This window comes from Musa acuminata, chromosome BXJ3-8, assembly GCF_036884655.1.
Source record: "Musa acuminata AAA Group cultivar baxijiao chromosome BXJ3-8, Cavendish_Baxijiao_AAA, whole genome shotgun sequence".
NCBI lineage: Eukaryota > Viridiplantae > Streptophyta > Magnoliopsida > Zingiberales > Musaceae > Musa > Musa acuminata.
Window position 1 is genome coordinate 48,053,868 of NC_088356.1, and position 22,736 is coordinate 48,076,603.

The window sequence follows — 22,736 nt, forward strand, 5'->3', positions numbered from 1 at the left end:
GTTTAAGAAGATTCCCGACCGCGACGAGAGAAGACCAAAGTAAAGCCACCTAAAAATTCCCCCGCCTCTCGTTCTTCGTCGATCCATCGCCGCGAATCCGGAGAGAGAAGGCCATGGGGGAGGAGGAGGACAGGGATCCGCAGCGGCTGAAGAGGATCGCGGCGGCGGCGTACGACTACGACAACGATCCCCGATGGGCGGAGTACTGGTCCAACGTCCTGATCCCGCCCCACATGGCCGCTCGATCCGACGTCGTCGACCACTTCAAGCGCAAGTTCTACCAGCGGTTTATCGTACACCTTCGATCACTCTTCCTTTCCTTTCTTGGTTTCTCATCGGATTGATTTGATCCATTCTTGCTCCTTCGTCGTTTCTTGATGGCTAAGCCAAGGCGAAGATCGCGGAGAGGTTGTCCTTTTGTGGGATCTGTCAGTTCGTTTTCGGTTGTCGTTGAGAAAGTAATGTGTTCGTGAACTAAGGTTTAGTCGTTGGCAAATTTTTTTGGTGGTTTTCAGTTGCTTTGGCTAATTTGATGAAAATTTATGTTTTAAGTTATGGTATGCTTTTCAGCATTTTTTTGATGTCGAGATCCGCAGCTTTTTGCTTCTATAAGTGAAAGGTTCGATTCTTGTTCTTCATATGAAACCAGCAAGTTGTTAATTTCTGGTTTAGCTTTTGTGGTGACACCTAAGGGCTTCATCTTTTACTGTCTAATACTTGTACTTCTCTCTTGGAGTTTGATGTGTTTATATGGATTTTAACTTAATTCTATGATGCTTAGTTTTGGCTTTCGCTTATTTATAATTAATATTCTTTTCTCATGAGTCCATGAATCCGTTGCCTTGTCAATTTTGTTCAACAATCCCCAACTGGTGTTAATATTCTTTGATGGAATCTATGCTTGGAAGATGAGTATAACATGATAAATAATCAATTACTATGGATAATGTTAAAGCTTCAAGTCAATGTTTGTCGTCTGCTAGTGGGATTCTAAGAGGCAAATGGGCAGGACTCTTTCATGCTCCTCGTTAACATAGCAAAAATTCCAACTCCAACTAGATCAAATAGGTCCCGGTGTTGGTGGTTTTACTTTTAAGCTATGCTGAAATCTGAAATTATCATCTAGCTTAAAATTTTTTTATTTGATGAGATTATTTATTGTCATGTTTAATCGCTAGGCTACGATATTGGTGTTCTTGAAGGTACAAGATTTTGACTTCCAGTCAAATGATTATCATATATCAGCCTCATGGGATGTTTATGGTTATACCTATTGATGAACCATATCCTGACCAAGGACTGGTTTGGCCCTGATTCAGATGGGTATGAATCAAAATTAGGGCCCATCACATACAGTGACAACCTTAAACCTAATTGAGTTAGGATTTATAACATTTCGGTTATTTTGATTTGATCGACATAATTTTCAATTCAAATTCTAAAGTTGCTGATACATTGCATCCCTCATTTTCTGCCCTCCCTCTCCCTCTCTCTCTCTCTCTCTCTCTCTCTTTGCCTCTTCCTTCTCCTCACCTAAATATAATGATTAGAAATCTTCCTTTTCTTTTCCTTTTCCCTCTCTCATGCAGAGCCTGCACACAGTCGGATCTAAAGCAGGCGGTGGTAACATCTATTCTTTTCCTGCTTGCCTATTAAGCTATGGGGCTAGTACTTCTTGAATTTTTTATATTCCAGACTTGAACTTGATTTTGTGGATTTGATGGAAAAATTTATCGTTCTTGACCCTGAAATTCTGGCTTCCCAATCGGAAAATGATGACATGCACACGGTCCACACAGACACACCTGGACAGCAGTGGGTAAGGTCCACCTCAAGATGTTTGAACCACTCACATCATATTTGTTGGCCATTCGGTTGTGATGTCTTCTGTTACCTTCGTTAAGCTAACACTGGCAGTGAACGTATCTCTTCACATGCCTGCCTTGTCCACCCTTTCTGGCCTTCAACCGTCACTGCTCCACTACCTGATTGATCTACTTCTCATGCTTCATTTTTCAATTTTGTTATTTCTAATGTTAACATAAAGAATGGACAGTCTGTGTGAGGTTTTTAACTGCTTTTCAGATTTTTACACTGGTTATTATCTTGATTGTCTGTTGGTAATCATAATGGTTTAGAATTTTTTAAAGCTAGATTGGACATTGGTCGACCCATTCATTTCAAATCTGGTATCTTCGCAAAATAATGCAGACAGGTATTCTTGGGAATTGAAGGACTTTCTTTTGGTCAAACAACTAAAATTCTCCAAAATGGACAGTCTGCCTGTATAAATTGATGATCTTCCATAATCTGACTTGTATAATATGTACATATGGGTAATCTTTGCATAACTGAAGCTACTTATCCACAGATTGCCTTTATAGCTTGTAGCTACTTCCAAAAGCAGCTAATGTTGCAAGATGACCCAAAATATAATTACATAGTTTGCCTTTCATGTTCTGATCACAATTTATATTCTAGGATCCTGATCTAGTTGTGGAGGCCATGTCTTCCACTAGTTCTTCTCAATCATCAAGAGCATCAGATGGACCTTCATCGCAAACTACTGCTCAAAATTTGAGGCCACAAAATTCAGGTGGATTGGAACTCAGAAGGCTTTTCATTTTTTATACTGTACAATATTCTGCCATAGAAATTCCTTTTAGATTTTGTACAGACATATCTTAGGCATCCTTTTTTAGAAAAGAAAACATATCTTTGAACTTTAAACATGTTGTCCAGGGTCCGGTAGTGGAAGTATTGGAAGAGCTCCATCAACAGGAAGGAACGTAAATTCATTGAGGCTGGATCAACGATCTATACAATTTTCTGTCAATGCTTGGGTATGTAAAACATTTCCTTGCCAAATGGCCAAACACAAGTACTAGCACATACTACTAGTGTTTGATTGCCAGGGATTTTGTCTTTGTTTATGGCATATTGTGCTTGATTGTGTTCTTCTTTAAATGATATTTCAGTCTTTGATAGAATTTGTAATCAACATACCTGCTCTAAATTCATTATTCTTATAGAATGTACACATAGAATATAAGCGCGTTGAAGAATGCATGTAACGCAATACCAAAATAGAGAGCTAAGGTTGTGTACATCCACCCTTCCCAAACCCTGCATTAATGGGAGCCTTGTGCATTTTTAAAGAGTAGGTTTACATTGATGTAGCTGCTAGATCTGCATCCGTTGAGTAAAATAAGAAGCCTGTTTTCCAATCAGCATAGCTTTGCACAATCTGCAATCGTTTGAGTGATCAAGCAATAATTGTTTCAATCAGAGCAGGTCCCAATTGATGTTCTTATTAGACAAGATTTTTCTTATCGATCAGGTACACTCAAGTGGATATCAAGAAACATAGTGGAATAATTAGTTCTTTGTTGTGAGCTTGGACTTCAGTTTTCCTTGTTAAGCTTTTTATAATTCTGAAAAAAAATTATGGAACGGATGGTATCTTTTTTTTTCACAATCAATGTAGGGTTGAAGAAAATATATAATGTGAACTAGAGTCTTTTTTTGTATCTTAGCTCATTTCATAGGAGCGCAAGATAACCTGATGACGTGAAGAAATTTGGTGGGTTTTATCTTTGTCTATGGTAAATTTGTTCATTTCTTGTTCCCATCTTTCTGCTGTTGCTTCTTTAGCTTAGTTTGTCAGGAGGTTGAAGTGGAACAAAAATGGTTGTGGGTAGGGCCCAGTAAATGTCCTTGTGTGCATATTTATAATGTGTGTACATTTAGATAAGTACAAACTAGATGGGCTGGGGACAAAAATGGTTGTGGGTAGGGCCCAGGAGGGGCTATTACCATGTGGTTATTCAGTATGCACTGGGAACATATATGGGCTGGGGACCATGAGCCTGAACACTTTTGGCTATATGACTTGTAGGGCATCTAGATGTTTGTGTCTACAAGAAGAATTTATCTGATCTTATGATTGTTTGGACACTCAAAGATGCACCAGTGTGTTGTCATGTATTTAAACCCACAAGGCTTAAAAATGTATAATAATAGATTAAATAGCAAATAAAATTTGTATATTAACTTTCATGTTTATAAAATTGTTTTGCAGTCTTCTGCTAGCTCTACTATGCTGCAGATCCTGTAGATTCCGAAGTCTCCCATGTAGGATGAGATCATAAACTTGTTTTTTTTTTTCTGTAAATTGCATTTTTCTCACAGAAACTGGTAACTAACATCTGATCTTAAAAAACTTTGATTCATATATCCTAGTGCTTGTGTTTTATATATGTATATATTTTCCCTGAAGTTGATTGTTACATAGATTGTAGTATCATGCTGTGCCTTCTTTATATTGCTTCCCATCTCTTCTATTAATTTGGAAGTATGCCCGTGTCAGGTACTAGTTGTTGCTACACTCGGAATGCTTCCAGTTGCGCCAAGAAATCTTTCAAACAAGGCATATCGGTTGTCATTGCTGGGTACTGCATGTTCCTCAGTTTGTTCACTATACACAGTCTATGGGGTGAGTTTGGTATAATAGTAATTACAACTAAAAGCTCTGCGTTATGTAGTTTTATTTCTGTTATATTAGTTGGGCAGGGTAATTTCACATAACCATTGTGTATATATGATTTATTTATTTTTTCTCTACAGAAACCAAGGGCATGGAACCTGCCTGCTATTCAGACATGGTTACAGACGATTATTGGAGCGAAGGATTTTATCCATTTCATATATTGTATTACACTTATTACATCTAAGCTACACTTGAAGTGTGAGTTGTTTCAAATAATTTGTCCCTTTAACTTGTCAATTCCTAGAACTCCGTAATACTCATTATTTACTAATACTTGTTCATGGCTTTTCAAATGACAGTTGCTCTCATACCTGTGTTTTGTTGGGCTGTTGATCATGTGGCCAGATTTCTAAGGCGTAATTTTGCACGTTCAACTTTATACAGGTAATGAGCTTAATTTTGATGGAATGATTTCTCATTAGAAACAAAACAGTTTATACCAGAAACAGATTTAGAAAACTTCGTGACAAAATTTTGCATTCTTGAAATGACCTATTCTTGATTTTTAACAGAATTGTTCTAAAAATCAGAATTGGAAACATGATAAGCTATTTAAGCTAAAACTGGGTTCTCGTTGGGTTGGTCAAATTGGAAGAGACAGATTTCAGGATCGTATTTCGGCAAAATTTTAATATTTAACACTGATTTTTAATTTTTTATTATTTCATAATAAACAATTAAATTTGAAGTCTGAAGTTATTTTTTTAATATGTTGTAATTTTGATGATGTAAGTTTCAGTTACATATATGCATTAGTTTATGATTTTATATGTGCTATGATTTATTTTATCATTATATATTTGTATTTTATGACTCCTATTAGTTATTTACCTGCAATCTTTTTGTATACATTATTGCTTTCTATTGTATTATGTTATTATATTTGCTACTACGTGATATGTAGCTCATCTTGCATGCTAATATGTATTATATTCTGCTTAGTGCTGACTAATAAAATTTTATTGGGATTTTTAGTTGGCTATGGTCGATCTAAGATTGAGGCAGCCAATTTTTAAAATTATGATAAAGAGCAGCATTGTCATGTGCACACTTGGGCTCAGTTTGTCATAGTTTACTGTGAGACTGAGCAGTCAATGTCACCCAAAGAAGTTTGTCATGATATGCTTCTTTTTTTTTTCAACTTTCTATTTGGTTCTTGCAGGCAATTATGTTGGCCTTTGACATTGATGGGACAAGTTGCTTATTTCCTTCTTTCTTTTTAGCAAAATTATCTAAAGCTTCAACTGTTTTTTGTTTGTTTGGCAGGAAGAGAACAATAACCTCTTTCGTGATGCAACTTTGGCCATGCATTAAATCTATGACTAAATGGATTGGCATGATGCCTGCTGATACCTTTCTGTGCTCTATGGTACTTGTGCTGACCCATGCTGGTCGGCATGGCTTATTAGAAATGCATAGGAGGGTATATGTTCCACCTAAAATAAATATTGACTTATTGAGCCCATTGTTCTAAATTAATTTCAAATACGTATGCGAAGTATTGAGACCTGCCAAGTATGCTGTCGCAGAACTATGTGTACAGTCAGCTATTTTCAGTTATCATCGGAAAAGTAACTAAGAAAATTAAAAGGCATGGAATTTCAATATTTTCTTTGCCAACAAATTCAATCTCTAAAGTTTGTAAAAGCTGTATAACACATGAGATTAATTCTGATCACTCACAAATAAAATTTTAAATGGGAGCTTGCAACATTCATCTCGAAGAATTTTCACTTTCATAGTAGTTTTGTGTTTAGGAGTGTTCTAGGCAAGGATTTTAATTTCGAATGATACGGGCGATACGTATCAGTTCGCTAGCAAACCAATATATGGACCGCCCGCTATTGGGCGGTACCGTTGATCTAGCTCCGTATCAGACAATACGGGCCTGTTTCGGGTGGTAATGATCGATTTCGATTGTTGTCGCTTGCTACTGAGCGATACCCGCCTGGCTATAGCGAGGGAAGAAGAAGTGTTGAGGCAGAAGAGGGAGAATCGGAAGAACCTTGACGCTTCTCGATCCGGCATCGCCCTCCCTCGACGATCCCAATCCAGGACGTAACGGAGAGGCGGTGGCTAAGCTTCTTCTTCGCCGAAGGTCGAGATGTTTGCGGCCTTCGACATCTTCGTCGAATGCCGTAGATGAGGAGTAGACTGTGTTGTTCTCCTTGTCTAATGTGACGAGGACAAGAAAAAGAGGCGATGTTGCCGAGGCAACATGCGCCTCCTTTTTTTTTATATATTATTTATATATATTGATTTTATATTTTAATATTTTATATATATACCAAGCAGTACACCTTGGCATATCGCTCAGTACGCTCGTACCATACCATACCGAGCAAAACTCGATACGTCGGTACAATACAAAATTATGAGCCTTGGTTCTAGGAATGGTTTACTTGCAAGCATATAGATGTTTTGGAGAAAAAAATGTCTAATTTGCATAGAAGATGATCTGTAGGTAAAGAATGTTTTGGGAATTATGGTCATCATCAAAATAACTAGGACTCTGCTATTCCGAAGCCCATTAATCAGTAATGTCATCAGTAATGTCAAAGATGACATCACTTTGTAGTTTCAAAGGTGATCTAGTCTACATCGACCCTGACAAGTGTGATTCAGTTCACTTGTAACTTTTTTTTTTGGTACAAAGGGTAAACGACAAAGGCGGGATTCGAGCCCAGAACCTTGATGAACAAATTTCTCATTATTGATGTGAAGTTTTCTAGTACAGCAGACAATCTCATGTATGTTGGCTGGTGGTCGTGATTTTCCTGAATCTATGACATTATGTTGCAAATTTAAGATATTTTGATATGTAGAAACCCAAAAAATGCAGAATGTTACTAGCCACTTCTGGGCGCTTAGATATTCCCTTGTGGTTGCTTTGGTTTCTAAGCAAAAGTATGTTTTTTAAGGTAAATTTTATTTTATTGACTAAAATTTCATGTCTTAAATTTGGCTCCCTACCGAAGGGACCTATCTGTTTCTGGTATCAGTTGATAGAATGTAAGGAAAGATAAAAATATCACGAGAAGAGATGGGAAAAATACTTGATGCCTGTTATCATCTGATTAGTTCTGATTTAGTATGACCATATGAGAAAACTTGTTGATATCTATATAACATATTGGGTTGCTTTATTTGTTAATTGAGCTTTCTGTAGTGCTTTATTTGCTCAAGAATATATGATGAGAAAAATTAACTAAAATAATGGTTACTCATTTCATGAACAGGAAATACTTAGAGGAGCCTTGTATATGGGTGGAGGCAAATGGAACTACATTAAACATCCTAAGTTCAAATGCTGAGATTGCTCTGGGCTTTCTTCTCATCATATCTCTATTCTCGTCAGTCAATTTATATTATTCTGTTTTTGCTGTTTTCCTAATTTTCAGATCCTGATCTATAGAACTTGTGGTTTTGTTGATGCAGGCTGCAACGCAACATTATCCAAACGTTCATATACTGGCAGGTTAGCTCCTTTTTTTCTTAAACAGAAGCAGTATCAAAATTTTCATCGTTATTTGTTGGTGGCTTCGATGTTAACACCCTTGCCATGTTGAACAACCAGGAGACTTAAAACTTATGATGTGGATTGTATTCTGGCTTACAGAAAAACAGGTCCATGATAGCAATAAACAATTAGGCATCAGCCTGACTATAATAGATAGGCTTAGATAATTCTCCACTAGAACTAGTGAGAACTGATCTGATATTGGAGAAACCATATTCAGATCCTTTTTTAATTAGCAGATGCAGATTTAGATAACAGATGCCAAATTCTACAACCATATGTGCATATTATGGCTACTAATTCATACTGGATATATGATGGATACAGATTTGAATTAGATTGTAGGGTGGATATAATGTATATATTATATGAATCAAGGCTAATATATATAAATAAGCATGATAACGTTTCAAATCAATAGTATATGTGAAAAGAAAAGGAAGTGTGAGAGAAAGATGGAATATCGTGACATAAAAAACCAATTAAATAATAAGTTTTGATAGGTTAATAGAGATAAATTTAGTATGTTGAGATGTTTAAACATATGGCTGGCTCTGCTTATGTACGAAGAGGATTCATACCGATATTGTCCATCTCACTTTCACCTCTTACTGGAACTTCCACAGTGAATCATACGAGAGAGATCTTTGCCCATCGTATCCATTTTTTTTGGGTGGACGCCATTTAGATCTCCTAACTACCCTATTTGGTTGTGTTCTTTAATTTTATTAATTTTTCTCTTCTCCATTGTTGATGCAGCTCCTGAAGCTCATGTACCATGCTCCAGTTACTGCTGGTTATCACCAGAGCGTTTGGGCCAGGATTGGTCGTGCCGTGAATCCATACATCTACCGTTACACCCCCTTCTTGAACAGCCCCATCTCTGCAGTCCAGAGATGGTGGTTTAGGTAGAGGGAAGAAGAGAACGAAATGGATAGGAAGAGAATGTGAAGGCAGCTTGCAATATTTTGCCCTCACAAATTCTGAACGTCATGTTTTTTGTCAGTGGATGGATAGCGCTGTTCTGACAGAAAACCACTCTGATAAATTGGAATTCGACTTTAATGATTTGGCTAAGGTGCTTTCTATTGATTCTTACGGTTTGTGCCACAGCCAATTGCAGGAAGTTGGCAATCTTCCTGAATCCATTCCGTAAATTTCTGGGTCTTGTGATCGATGGGAGTAAATACATACGCCCTTTTAATTAATTTGAGTTCATACTGCATTAAATCTCTACTGATTTCTTTTTCGTGTTCTAGTGATTCGATTGTCAAAACCCTGTAGCTCACATGCAAATCAGCTTCGTCTTGTTCTATACATGAGATCCTGTTATCATTGTCAGAAGAACCTGATCAAATCCATGCCGAATTATTATTGGGAAGCTAAATAAAAGAGAAATCAAAGGTAGTGTTCAGTGAAACATCAAAGCAAAGCCCCTGCAATGATCATTACACACATGCGGAACGATGAATGAGAAGTATGGATTCATCGACTGCTTTGTACGTGATCCTAACTCCATTATATCATCTTCTGCTTCTGTACATTTATTGATCTCCACACCAATCCACTGCTACCAAAACCAAAAGAAATAGTAATGGTAACAGTATCAACAGCCATCAATGGGAGACGAGGGTGAGGCCGAGGAATTCGGCGGCGGACTTGGCCATGACGGCGGCGAACTCTTCGAAGCTGATGACACCGTCGCCGTCGGCATCGGCCTGCTGCATCATGTCGGTGAGCTCGACGAAGGTCAGAGGCTGGCCCATGCGCGCCATGGACCGCGCCAGCTCCGCCGCCGATATGAACCCGTTGCCGTCCCGGTCGAAGCAGCGGAAGACCTCCAGGAGCTGCTTCTGGTCGACCATGGCCTGCTCGGTCATGACGGGCGCGAGCGCCGCCGCGAGCTCGTCGAACTCCACGGTGCCGTTGCCGTTGGCGTCCATGCCTGCGAGCATCGCGTGGATCTGGTCGCCGTCGGGCTTGAGGCCGAGGGAGCGGAGGAGGGCAGCGAGCTCCAGCTGGGTCAGGCTGCCGTCCCCGTCCATGTCGAAGCGATCGAATATGTTGCGCAGTTGCTTCAACTGCTCGCCCTGCAGCCGGCCGCCACCCATCGATCTCGTTCACCTCCGACAACCTCAATGCCGATGGTCGATGTGGTGTTGCTGATGGTGGCAAGAGGAGGAGAGGAGAGGAGAGGAGCGGTGGCGGTTCGATTGAGCGGCTGCGAGAGGTTTGAGGTGGTGGGCGGTGGCCGTTGCGCACGTAGGTTCTCTTCTTTTCCAAAAGATGGACAGAGGGACAGAGGGACAGAGTGGTTAGCGAACGCGGTGGTTTGACTTAGTTTTGCCGACAACATTTTGTTTGATGGATATCATCTCAACATATTTCATCAAAATTTTTTTTATCTTTTAAATATAAAAAATATAAACACACTATCCATTACTACTGAGTTGAAAAGATATCTCAAATAAAAATAATTATATAAAATAACTTTCATATTTTCACAAAATTTTAAATGCCAAAGATATATATATATATATAATGAAATATCAGTGAGATCCAACACATATATCTCAGAACAAGAAAAGAAATCCCAAAGTGTGCAGTAAATTAGCAGTTTATTTCATCATACCATGGTGATGATTCTACATTACTTTCTTGCACGGCTGAGCACAACATCAAAGCAGACTTCAACCACTTCACATCACAAGCTCACACCACGACAGCAGCAACATCCAGAGTACAGTGATAGAACACAAACGCTGAAATCTGAAGATAAAACACACTTTTGTTGTTGTTGTTGCTGCCATCCATCATCAGTTTTTGGTGCTCGGTTTGCCACTCCTTGCCTGTAGGAGAAGGATATCACTGGGAATTCTCTTTCAGAATTAACATAAATTATAAGATTCTCTTTGGTGCAACGACATGGATACCTTCTTCTTGGGCTCGCGGGGCTTCTCGGGTTTTTTCGGTGCCTGCCTCGACGCCGCCGGCGGCTTCACGGGGCCCTCTCCGACCTTGGCCGGCTCTTTGCTCGGCGCCGTAATCCCAGCAGGTCTCGCAGCCTTCAGTGACGCCATTCTTCCTTCTCACAGGAGACGAAGCTACCTACCGAGTGGAGTTTGGTGCTTAGCTTAGCTTGAGAAGCTCAACCCCATGGCTTGAGGTATTTATAGCAAAAGTCTTGGATTCCAGAAAGATGGAATATGGAATCGGATGCAAACTGAGGAGGAACACAGTTGGCCTGAATAATGGTAGCATGTTGATGGGGAATAATTACAATGTGTCAGTAGCTACTGAGATGGGAATTAGATGCAACTCTCATAGACTGTCTGTGATGGTTAGTTGGGAAGAGAATAAGTTCCTACAGCTTTATGACAACTGAGGTTTGCCTTCACATTGGTGGTAGTAAGATAGTTGCATTCTGCATCTTCTACTACTATTGAATTGAACTTTAAATTTGATTTGAATGTATCTCTAGTGTCAGAATTTGATTACAACTTTATATGGTTTGATTTAAAATGTAACACACTCATTAATGGCCATTGATTTTATATTAAATCTATGCGGTTGTATTAAGCAGTTTATCTTATCTAATATATCGTTTTTTTTTTAGCGATCTTTCCCCGAAAACTAAAAAAAATTATATTATATTATATAATCGACATATAAGATGATCCGAACTTCGTTCCGATAGAGATTAATTTTATAGTAATTATTATCTATAATTTTTTTAATTATTTTTCCTGATTAATCTATAATTTATGACTCGAGCCTAAGATATTTATATAAAGATGCTTAAGTGCTTTTGCATGAGTGCTATATGTTTTTATTACATTAATCAATGTAATTATTCATTTGTGCACTAATCATTAAGATGTCTCGATAAAGATTAATTTTATAGTAGTTATCTACGCTTTGTTTACTATTTCTCTTGATTAGTCTATGATTTATGGCTAAGGATTTAGAAGAAATAATTTCGATCGTAAAACAAAACCTATTCATGTATCGTCCATCGCTAAATCGTTGAAGATATTTTGATGACATTAGAATTGAAGGTGTTATATTCCAAACTTATCCAAATCATATTTATGATAATTTATCTCATCAATGGCATTAGCTTAAGCTTCTAGAAGCAATGATATTGATAAAAAAACAATTCTAGTGATATTTCTCGAGTTTTCTTGAATCTATGGGTGAGTTTGGTTAGATTTACTTTCGATCGAGTTGGATCAAACCATAGAGCACATCAAAGTATTCCTCCCAACCCAAAGGCTTACACAAAGGAAAACAAATAAAGACTCCGTCACGCCTTTCATCGATGCATTGACTGCCGCCAACTAATGATGATATAAAACTTTTTTTCTTTATCCTTTTATGATATAAAACTTAGACAATTTTTTTTTTTTGGCCTTAACATACAATTAACGAATATATCTACAGAAATTTTCTTTTAAGATGATAGAGGTAATTTAGATACTTTGTATTGATTAATCTAATCTAAATTTTAGATGAACCATGAAAAGAAGATGTTTGTGTAAACAACTCCGCGGCTTTGGGGCCGACGTGGCTCGGTTCGGATCCGGATGACGAGGATCTTGCTCAAGATCTCTCGGGGTCGCTGATGTGGGCGGTCGCGCGGATCGGATCACGTCGGGGCTTGTCGGGACGTCTCATAGGGAAGGATTCCTCTCCTCGGCGTTGGGGGGAAGCAGCTCCGTCTCCGTACCTGCACACAGGTCGGGTCGAAGCTCGGCCCGACCCCTTCGACGATCAAGTCAAATGGAGTGAAGAGGTCCTTTTTTTTTTATCCCTCTCCCCCTTAGGAGCGGGGTTTTTATAGGGTGACTTACCGTGTCTGGTGTGCCTATTTTGCAGGGAGCGAGATCGTACTCCCGGTCACGTCTGACAGTGGTATTGGCGTGGCGTGAAGGATTAGGCCTGAGCAAGACGTTACTGCATCTCGGCCGACGTTCCGATCCGTTTGACTAGGTGCTGTCAGGTCGATCGAGGCGTGAGGCATCATCTGAGGCAGCTGACGTCAGTCTGAGTCTTATCGCCATTATTATCCTCGTCAGAAGAGATATACGTACAGAATTAATAAGGTCAATATCACCAGACATAAAGAGATCTGTGTTTCTATACCTCCTCGAAGATCGAAGCCACAGTAACTTTAAGAAAGTGAGATAGATTAATTTGATTCAATATATAATATGGATTGATAATTAAATTTAATAATAATAATTGATGCTAAAAGATCAACACCATGATCGATCTTTTTTGCTTGCCCTAAAAAAAGATCAACTTGATCTCCTGACATAATTAAGTTAGGAGATCAAGTTGATCTTTTTTTTTTGCTTGGCCTGGTCAAATAATCCTATTTATAATTTATATTAGGCTCAAAGCGATATAGTAATTTATAGGGCATCGGTTTGGTTGTGCAGATCTAAAGGAGTACAGAGAGAGAGAAAGAGGGAGGGTCGAAATGGCCGTGAGCATTGTTCTCTCTCACATCTCGGCTCTGCTGGTGGCCGTTCTCGTCCTCCTGTGGGCGCTCGCCTTCCGCACCACCATCTTTCTGCGCTTCTATTCCTCATCCGTCGACGGCGGCGCCACCGCCACCGCCACCGCCACCGCCGTTGCGCACTTCGACCACATATACTTTGTAAATGCACCATCTTCTTCTCCCTTTCTCCCTCCTTGAGCAAGGATCGAAGCGCCCTCACTCTCGCTTCCCTGCTCTGCTTTGCCTCAGGTCCTCCACACTCTCCTCATGGTCATCGGCTTCATCCTCTTCGGCGGCGAAGGTAACCGGCGCAATCCCCTGTAGCCTTTGGATGGGGAGGAGATGGTTAATGTGGTTGGTCGCTTGGCAGGTATACTGGCGCACAGGTGGGGGGTGGGCTTGGGTTGGGCACGGGGCCCGAGGAAGGCAGCGCACCTCTGGCTGCAGGGGGCGGCTCTGGGTTTCGGCGTCGCCGGGGTGTGGACCAAGTTCAAGGGCAACAAGGGGGTCCTCGCCAACTTCCACAGCCTGCACTCCTGGATGGGTCTGCTCTGCCTTCTCCTCTTCGCCGCCCAGGTCCATCCTTCTCTCTCTCTCTCTCTCTTCCTGTCGCGCGCTCTCCTTCCGTCTTTCTCGCTGCTGCACCTCCGGCCTCCGGTACGGTGGACATCCGATCGTAATCCACTACTTGATAGGCCCTGCTACTGGGTCATATCTGGTTGGCAGACATCCATCTAGAATGCCTTCTAGATGTTCATCGAATCCCTCACTATGCATGCCCCCAGAAATAACATAGAATCTAACATAGAATTGTTCTAACTTTAAGGTGTTTTGCATGTCTATCCTTGCAATAACATAGAATTTAACATTTTTCCCTTTACAATCCTCAAGTTAGTATGTATGTTCCTCAAAATATCAAGATCGTCACTTGTTCTTCTCCCATCAATGTCCATACTATTAATCATGGATTACCAAGATTCAAAATAGCAAAATGCCATCAGCAAGAGGGTATTATTGCCAAATCAAAGCTTGATTGATGGAGATTAAGTTTTCTGAAAGTGCAGTTTTGCTGATTGAAATTGTTCTGTCTATTCTTAACTTGTAGCTTCTATGACCATTGTGTTCTTTCAAGACAAAGTAAAAGAATTTCAAGAAAACAATCCAAAAGTAATTAAGCTGAATTCAAGCCTTACTACTAATTCTCAGGTTTAAAGGGGTGAAAAATCTAACATGACGTTTGATTTGGTCTATTGAACTTATTTTTGATAATGTTCAACCTGCTTGTAAGAAGCATTAGATACTAAACCTAATTACTTAATATTTTGGTTTGGTTTGCAAGCATGCATTTCGACGACCAACTATTGTAAGACTCCATCTCTTTGTGTTGCTTCTGCCAGTGGACAATGGGGTTCCTCAGCTTCTGGACCAGGGGAGAGGGACGACAGGCAAGAACATTGTTGCTGCCGTGGCACATCTTCATTGGCATCTTCACCTACAGCTTGGCTGTAGCTACAGCAGAGTCCGGCCTCATGGAGAAGATGGCCTTCCTTCACACCAAACATGGCATCCCAGGGTCCTCCTTGGAGTTCACCCTCATCAATGTTCTTGGCCTCACTCTCGCCATCCACTGTGGGCTTGTTGTCTTCACTTTAATCCCTGCAAAGCACAAGGGGAGCAGCACCAGTACCATGGTTAGTTCTGATGGAGAACACCTTAACTCAAAATTTGTTTTCTCATAAGAAGATAGTTTTCTCTCATCTTAGCCACCAGTTTTGGAGTAATGTTTCTTTGGTTTACTTCCGCTCGGTGACATAGTAGGAAGCATGTGTCCCCTGTTCATCACAAGAACACAAAATTTGTGATCTACTAGGTGCAGCTCAGGCAGATCTGGTTGGTTAAAGGTGTATCCAGGCAAACATTACTTAGATAGCTAGGATTTCCATTTAGTATCTTATGTTTTTTCCATGTTTCTGAAGTGTCAAATAAAATGTAGTTCTTGTTTTTAGTTCTTTCAATAACAATTTGTGGTGACTTCATGGAAGGAAGTTTCATGGATCCTGTTCTTAAAGCCTTGAAGGCTTCTGTAGTATATGTTTGAACCAATATAATGGTATTGCAATACCAAACATGTTTGATCGGCAGCTTACAGTACTATAAAACCACTGCAGATGCTTGAGAGTCGAATGCCACCCCAAGAAATATTATATAGGTTTTAGCTCATCTATAACTCAAGTTGGACAAATAAGCATATCATTTACTTTCACTTCATTATAATGGGTTCTATGTGACTTCCTTGTGCCTTGTAAAATGCCCTGTTCAAGCACAGTAAGAATTAATTTGGAATAAATTTTATTATACATTAATAATATGGAATTCAGTAAACGATAGCTACCATCAAACTTTAGAGAGTAACATCAGTCAACAAAATTATGAATAAGATTATATAACTAAAGCATGCAGAAATGATGATTTTAGAGGGACAACAGAAATATATTTATATGTGAGATGAATATTGAGTTATAAGAATAATCCCATATGATGTAGAAATTAAAAGAGAGTTGGGCTGATATATAACCCATAACTCAATGAACTTAAACTTCCTATGTTATAATAGTGTCTGATTAGCATGTATGCTAGTTTTGATCAGTTTAGTTTGGACTCGGTGTACTTTATATCTTGCTTCTGCATGCTTCCTAACAGCTAGATTTCATATTAATATCAATCTCACTGGAGCTCAGGCTACCTTCGCTTTCCAAACGATTTTGTAGATGATGGGTCTTGGGGATCGATTTTTATGTCTTGAAGTTCTTTAAGCAAATCACAGTAATGAACAAGGACTCACTATGTCAATGTTCACGTTGTTTGCATCCTTTTCAATGTTCAATATGGAATCTATTCTTGGTTTTGGAATCCACAGCCAAAATCTAGAGGCAACAGGTTCTTATTCTGCCCAACCCACTTGAAAGTTAAAGGTAGAGGGAAAGGTGAAGTGTGGATTCCTTCCTTGATATCTGTTCAATTCTTTTGACTCTTATCCCAAACTCATTGGAGTCAGAGAAGCTCCTGCATCTGGACCAAGAACACCCAAGCAGTAATATGGACAGATGTACTTATGGTTTTAATTAGAATCATGCAAAAGTGTTAACATTTTTTATTGTCGATGACAGACAACAAGGATCGGCTATGGTGTGAGTGGTGTTCAACGCTTGTCGCTGTAGATGGCCTACCGAATCCTAGAATGAAGCACAGAAAGGGAGCAAAAAAGTGAGGAAGAACAAGATCAATGAATTTTGACCGTGTTTCTGATTCCATCCATCAAGCTGCCCACCGTGATGGTGAAGACCTTTGAATGAGTGATCTGCTCATGATAAAACTTAACAGAAGGTGAGCGAGTTGCTGCTCATCATCATTCATGTAGTCTCGCAGTTTGACTGATGCAATGCTGATACTGCATGTTCAAATACTGATTTCACTGAAATCAACTTGAATAGCTCTTCTTTCTTTTTGAGATAAGAATCTGAGTAAAGAATTTATTCAGATCTTTCTGTTCAGTGGATTTGGTTAAATACCAACAAATATAAGTGTATGTTCAAAAGAGTTCATTTTGTGGAATCATTCATTAAATACTGAAAGTTGTGAAGAGTTCATCTAGATCAAGTTGAAGCTCTCTCTGTGTATGTGGTTAGATCAGAACACTGACATAAAGAGGTCATAGTGTGGAATCATTGATCTTATATTGCAAGTTCAAAGCAGTTCATTGAGATCAACTTGATTAAGCATAGTAAATTCAAAACAGTTGATTGATTGAATTATTCCAACCAATTAAACCAGTTGATTCATTATTCATATAAAGTCTTTATTCTGAAGCAAAGATTAGTAGGTAAGAGAAAGCCTGAAATAAAGCAACAGAGTTGGATGTGGTTCTTGTTTTAATCCATGCTTCTATTACCATGAAAATTCTCCTTAATGTTGAACTATGCAAACCTTATATTTACTATTTCTTACATTTATGTCTTATGTATGATAATCTAGATTAATTCTTCTTCACAAAATTATGCAATGTCCAAAGGTTGTGAGATGATTAAAGATTCAATAAAAATATCATTAATTAATTCTATATGTTTTACTACAGAGAAGTGAAAGAAAGATTCTATATTATAATAAAGAAGGATGAAAGATACTCTTTTTAATTAAGAGAGAGCAAACACTTTAAAGAGACAAGTAAACAATGCCTGAAACTATGAGTGATGGAGACTGATAGGAGCTTTGGACAAAATATATGTTCCATATTATGCCTTTAAAGTAGATTGAAGTCTGAACGGGACAACAAATTCAGGTATGGAAGGAATATAATACAAAAAGAAGATATCCTAAATATTAATGATTCGTTGTTCCAATAACATCCCATTTCATATATCTGAGAACATGAAAAAAATTCTTTGGAACTAATATGAAAGAATGTTTAAGCCGATTTAACATTGAGTTTAGATTAACTTAAATAAACTTATAATTTGTTCTTCTATATCTATATATATATATATATATATATATATATATATATATATATATATATATATATATATATATATATATATATATATATATATATATATATATATTTGTTGTGAAGTATGTAATAAAACATATATTTTCATTAAAAATCTTTATCAAAAAGGTAAAGATGCTCTGATCAGCATAACTCTGTGTTGCATGTCTATAAATACCTCTAGTCGAAGTCTGAAGACATCCATAGATTGCACACTCTCCTCCTCCTCTGTTCCCCTCCGCCACTTCTTGGGGAGTGTTTTATCTCCAAGAGAGAGAGAGAGAGAGACTGTAACTGAGAAGCGAGCGCTAGCCAGAGAAATGATCTCGTGGCACGACCTGAACACGGTGCTGGTGGCGGTGGTGCCGCTGTACGTGGCGATGGTGCTGGCGTACGGGTCGGTGCGGTGGTGGGGGATCTTCTCGCCGGAGCAGTGCGCTGGCATCAACCGCTTCGTGGCCGTCTTCGCCGTGCCTCTCCTCTCGTTCCACTTCATCTCGACCAACGACCCCTACGCCATGAACCTCCGCTTCGTCGCCGCCGACACCCTGCAGAAGCTGCTCGTCCTCGCGGCCCTGGCCGTCTGGTCCAAACTCCTCCGCCGACGCCCGTTCCCTGGCGGCGTTTCATCCCTCGACTTGTCCATCACCGCTTTCTCTCTCTCCACCCTCCCCAACACGCTGGTGATGGGCATCCCCCTGCTCGTCGCCATGTACGGGCCCTATTCCGGCTCCCTCATGGTCCAGGTCGTCGTCTTGCAGTGCATCATCTGGTACACCCTCATGCTCTTCCTCTTCGAGTACCGCGCCGCTCGCCTCCTCGTCGCCGACCAGTTCCCCGACACCGCCGCCTCCATCGTCTCCTTCCGTGTCGACCACGATGTCGACTCGCTCGACGCCGGGGCTGCCGAGACCGCTGCAGAATTCGGCGGCGACGGCAAGATTTACGTCACCGTCCGCAAGTCAACGTCGTCCAGGAGGTCGACCGTGACGACCCCCCGGCCGTCCAACCTTACCGGCGTTGAGATCCACTCCCTCAGCTCTTCCCGGAACACCACCCCCAGGGGATCCAACTGCAACAACGCCGAGTTTCCCTCCCCGACACCGCCATTCCGCTCGTCGAGCTTCGGCCCCGCCGACATCTACTCCCTACACTCCAGCTTAGACAACGACCACTACGCCACGGAGGTCCCAGCCGCGGCGAAGAAGCCGCCCCATCCGCAACCCAGCTACCATCACAACCACCGAGCAGGGGTGGGAGCAACGACGGTAAAGGCAGCAGCGGACGCGAAGGAGCTGCACATGTTCGTGTGGAGCTCGAGCCCGTCGCCGGTGTCGGACCACGTCGATCACGGGGCAAAGGAGATTCCGGTGGTGGTGCCAGCCGACGTGCCCTTTAACGGCCTCACCACCAAAGGTTGAACTACTAATATGACATTATTCTTATCACATCCACCTCCTAATCATGTCTGTATTGTTGCTTGTAGGCTTCGACGAGGAGGCGGCGGCCAACGACAAGGGCGCGGGAGGAGGAGAAGGAGGAGGGCCGTCCGATAGCGACGGAGGGCCACACCAGATGCCCCCCGCGGGCGTCATGACCCGTCTGATCCTGATCATGGTGTGGCGTAAGCTGGTCCGCAATCCCAACACCTACTCCAGCCTGGTCGGCTTCCTCTGGTCCCTCGTCGCCTTCCGGTGCGTACCACCACCAAGCACGTAGTCGATGATGATGATGATGATGATGACGATGGTATCGTTAATCTTGGCGTGCAGGTGGAACATTACCATGCCGAAGGTTGTAGAGAAGTCCATCTCCATACTCTCCGACGCGGGCCTCGGGATGGCCATGTTTAGCTTAGGCGAGTTCCCAAAGACCGCCAATTCTATTTCTACAGCAGTAGCCGGTGATCCTTCTTTTGCTAACAGTTGAGCGCTGTGGAATCATCGACAGGGCTGTTCATGGCGCTGCAGCCGAGGATAATAGCGTGCGGGAACAGGGTGGCAGCGCTCGCCATGGTGATCCGGTTCGTGGCCGGACCCGCGACGATGGCCGTGTCGTCCGTCGCCGTCGGCCTGCGTGGGACCCTCCTCCACGTCGCCATCGTGCAGGTTCTGCGCTCTGCTTTTCCACCTTCTGATTCGATCGTGACGGAAAGGGAACAGACGGAGACTTCGGTGTCGGTCGATTCGCCGCTGCCGTCGTCGTCGTGTCTATCTTTCTTGCACACCTTGTGTTTGATCTTTTGACGCAGTAACTAACGGAACTCGCAATGCTTTTGTTTGGGTAGGCGGCGCTGCCGCAGGGCATCGTGCCCTTCGTCTTCGCCAAGGAGTACAACCTCCACCCTGCCATCCTCAGCACCGCGTAAGCACTCAACCCAGACCGAAGAGATCCTCTCTTCGTCAACAAGTATCCACTAATCATGCTGTGAAATCTGCAGGGTTATATTTGGGATGCTGATAGCTCTTCCGATCACCTTGCTATACTACATTCTTCTGGGACTATGACAGACTTCTTCTCCTGCAATGATGCTGACGCTCCTCTACCTCACCAAATGGATGCGACAGTCGCCACCTTAGAGAACAACACTGTGTGTAAACGACATCATCTTCCTACAGAGGCAAAAAGGAATCACGGTGCAAAGGCTTCTCGCTGAATCAATTTGACAGCCGAAGTGGAATCTATATGTAGTCAAAGGTGTTGACCCGTTCAAAGCTTTGAACGAGGAAAGGTGAAGTAGAAACGAGGCAGATAAAGGAGAGCGTGGAGTCAAAAGAGGACGTCGCTTTCTTAAGCAAATCGTCTCCCATTCCGGCTGAGCCATCAACTCATACCGACATCTCACTACTTAATAGATTAATTCTTATAATTAGTTATTTTTAACGTCCCAATTTTTATACTTTAAAAATTATACTACGATCTTTATATTTATAAAATTAAAATATTTAATTTTATTTTTTCTCAATTCATCGAATTTACTGATAATATATTGATTTTACCTCACTTTAGTTTATCGTACATGTGATATTTTCATCAACAAAATTGATAATGTGAGGTAAAATAAAATTAAATATTTTAGTTTTGTAAATATAGAGATATCAATATAACTCCCGGAAGGAACGTAAATACTAAAATAGCTAATTACAGGAAGTATTATGTAATTAGCCCTATGAACTATATTGTTTGAAATTTCAATTATTTTTATTATAAATCATTAAGCTCCATTCCATTCTCTCTTTCTCTCTCTCTCTCTCAATCGCCAATCCACATCTCGAAACATGTTTGTGAGGAACAACATTGCTTGCCGTATCAATGGTGGCCTTTTCCCCTTGCAAGTTTATGTTTACGTCTCAGAATAGGCATTTGGCTTCATGAAAACGATTGCCCCAAACCCCTATGTTTTTTAACTGTGTGTTCATTCCAAGAACGGGGAAAAACACACACACAAACACACATGCAATGGCAGGCCGTGGAGTGAGTGGGATTTATTGGGCTTGCAATATAGTCATAAAATTTGGATGAAAGAGATTAGGCTCGATTTACTAATTAGACCATTTGAACATTTAAGAAAATAAAATATCAACAACTTTTTTTTCTAATATACATATATATTTTTTATAAAAAATCCTTATTTGAAGGATGAAAGGTGTATAAAATCTTATTATATTAAGTATTCTCTCATTATGGTTTTGGTGGTCTCAAAATTTGATTGGCTACAATAAGATTCAGGTGTTGATGACTTAAACATGAATCACAATAAATGAAAGCTTCTTAAAAATCTAATAGTGATTGTTACTATTGGTTGTGTTAGTATCAACATCTTTACACCGTGGCCTCGGGGTTAATACGGGTGGATTCAGGTCTGAATGATTGGAGATTTTCCTGAACGACCCTTAAGACTACTGAGGTAGCCGACCGCAGTGGTCCGATCGCGACGGGGTCACTGTTTTCTCCGGGAGGGGGCCCCTCGCCTGGGCATTCGATGGGAGGCACTCCGTCTTCGTCCCTACACATACAGGTCGAGTTAGGAGAGTTCGGCCTGACCCCTCCGACGATCAAGTCAATCGATAATCTCAGGGGGTTTTTCTTATTTGATCTCTCCTCTCATTCATTCCGAACACGAGGGTTTTATAGGGAAGGTCACCGTTTCCTGATGTGCCCTCTTGCAAGGAGTAGGGTCGTACCTTGGATAACGTTTGACACCGGCATTGGCGTTGCGTGAAGGACCAGACTCCTACAGGATGACGACGTGCCTCGATCAACGTTTTAGTCTATTTCGACCAGGCACTATCAGGTCAGACCGAGGCAGGCAACCCCCTAACTCATTGATCTACGTGACATAGGAGACATCACCCGGGAGTAGATGACGTTAGCTCGTGTCCCATCATTATTATTACTCTCATCAGGTTGTATAACCTATTTAGAGCGTCCCCCTCTAAGTAGGAATGCTTAAATGTGACAATAAATTATGACCCCACTGTTCATTCATTTAAGGTCTGATTTTGTGGACAGACAACCTTAAAGTATGACCAGAATTTATGAACCACATTTCAATTTTGATCTTTGTCGAAGTCCTTTGTAGTACAATATAGAAAGACTGTAATGCACTTTTAAC

At 40.8% G+C, this 22,736-nt stretch overlaps 4 protein-coding genes across 5 annotated transcripts; 3 read left to right on the forward strand and 1 right to left on the reverse strand.

Annotated features, from left to right (window-relative positions):
* The first annotated feature begins 15 nt into the window (after positions 1-15).
* Positions 16-9,161, forward strand: LOC135645023 (uncharacterized). Of its 2 annotated transcripts, none has more exons than XM_065163050.1 (9): positions 16-293; positions 2,482-2,596; positions 2,743-2,843; positions 4,370-4,495; positions 4,627-4,747; positions 4,849-4,933; positions 7,789-7,902; positions 7,988-8,027; positions 8,829-9,161. In XM_065163050.1, the coding sequence occupies exons 1-9, from the start codon at positions 114-116 to the stop codon at positions 8,979-8,981; spliced, it is 1,035 nt and encodes a 344-aa protein (XP_065019122.1). In that variant the 5' UTR covers positions 16-113; the 3' UTR covers positions 8,982-9,161. The 2 variants fall into 2 exon arrangements, with proteins under 2 accessions (XP_065019122.1, XP_065019123.1); XM_065163051.1 differs by lacking the exon at positions 16-293 and adding an exon at positions 316-2,215.
* A 318-nt stretch (positions 9,162-9,479) lies between these two features.
* On the reverse strand, positions 9,480-10,889 carry LOC103995919 (probable calcium-binding protein CML14). Its single transcript, XM_009416661.3, has one exon. The coding sequence runs from the start codon at positions 10,178-10,180 to the stop codon at positions 9,686-9,688; it is 495 nt and encodes a 164-aa protein (XP_009414936.1). The 5' UTR covers positions 10,181-10,889; the 3' UTR covers positions 9,480-9,685.
* Positions 10,890-13,471: 2,582 nt separating this feature from the next.
* On the forward strand, positions 13,472-17,215 carry LOC135645181 (probable transmembrane ascorbate ferrireductase 4). The gene is made up of 5 exons (XM_065163312.1): positions 13,472-13,734; positions 13,825-13,876; positions 13,946-14,151; positions 14,973-15,266; positions 16,743-17,215. The coding sequence occupies exons 1-5, from the start codon at positions 13,555-13,557 to the stop codon at positions 16,791-16,793; spliced, it is 783 nt and encodes a 260-aa protein (XP_065019384.1). The 5' UTR covers positions 13,472-13,554; the 3' UTR covers positions 16,794-17,215.
* A 1,115-nt stretch (positions 17,216-18,330) lies between these two features.
* Positions 18,331-21,200, forward strand: LOC135645370 (auxin efflux carrier component 3a-like). The gene is made up of 6 exons (XM_065163689.1): positions 18,331-19,537; positions 19,608-19,815; positions 19,894-19,979; positions 20,072-20,229; positions 20,409-20,485; positions 20,562-21,200. The coding sequence occupies exons 1-6, from the start codon at positions 18,442-18,444 to the stop codon at positions 20,626-20,628; spliced, it is 1,692 nt and encodes a 563-aa protein (XP_065019761.1). The 5' UTR covers positions 18,331-18,441; the 3' UTR covers positions 20,629-21,200.
* The last annotated feature ends 1,536 nt before the right edge of the window (positions 21,201-22,736 follow it).

What these genes read in the sequence shown, in the direction of transcription:
- LOC103995919 (XM_009416661.3), bottom strand. Translation starts at nt 10,180, where the DNA reads ATGGGTGGCGGCCGGCTGCAGGGCGAGCAGTTGAAGCAACTGCGCAAC.
- LOC135645181 (XM_065163312.1), top strand. Translation starts at nt 13,555, where the DNA reads ATGGCCGTGAGCATTGTTCTCTCTCACATCTCGGCTCTGCTGGTGGCC. An exon ending in CATCCTCTTCGGCGGCGAAG is followed by an intron (nt 13,877 to 13,945) that starts GTAACCGGCGCA and finishes GTCGCTTGGCAG; the next exon opens with GTATACTGGCGCACAGGTGG. An exon ending in GGAGCAGCACCAGTACCATG is followed by an intron (nt 15,267 to 16,742) that starts GTTAGTTCTGAT and finishes TGTCGATGACAG; the next exon opens with ACAACAAGGATCGGCTATGG.
- LOC135645370 (XM_065163689.1), top strand. Translation starts at nt 18,442, where the DNA reads ATGATCTCGTGGCACGACCTGAACACGGTGCTGGTGGCGGTGGTGCCG. An exon ending in TAACGGCCTCACCACCAAAG is followed by an intron (nt 19,538 to 19,607) that starts GTTGAACTACTA and finishes TGTTGCTTGTAG; the next exon opens with GCTTCGACGAGGAGGCGGCG. An exon ending in CCTGCCATCCTCAGCACCGC is followed by an intron (nt 20,486 to 20,561) that starts GTAAGCACTCAA and finishes TGAAATCTGCAG; the next exon opens with GGTTATATTTGGGATGCTGA.
- LOC135645023 (XM_065163050.1), top strand. Translation starts at nt 114, where the DNA reads ATGGGGGAGGAGGAGGACAGGGATCCGCAGCGGCTGAAGAGGATCGCG. An exon ending in AATTTTCTGTCAATGCTTGG is followed by an intron (nt 2,844 to 4,369) that starts GTATGTAAAACA and finishes TGCCCGTGTCAG; the next exon opens with GTACTAGTTGTTGCTACACT. An exon ending in GCACGTTCAACTTTATACAG is followed by an intron (nt 4,934 to 7,788) that starts GTAATGAGCTTA and finishes TTTCATGAACAG; the next exon opens with GAAATACTTAGAGGAGCCTT.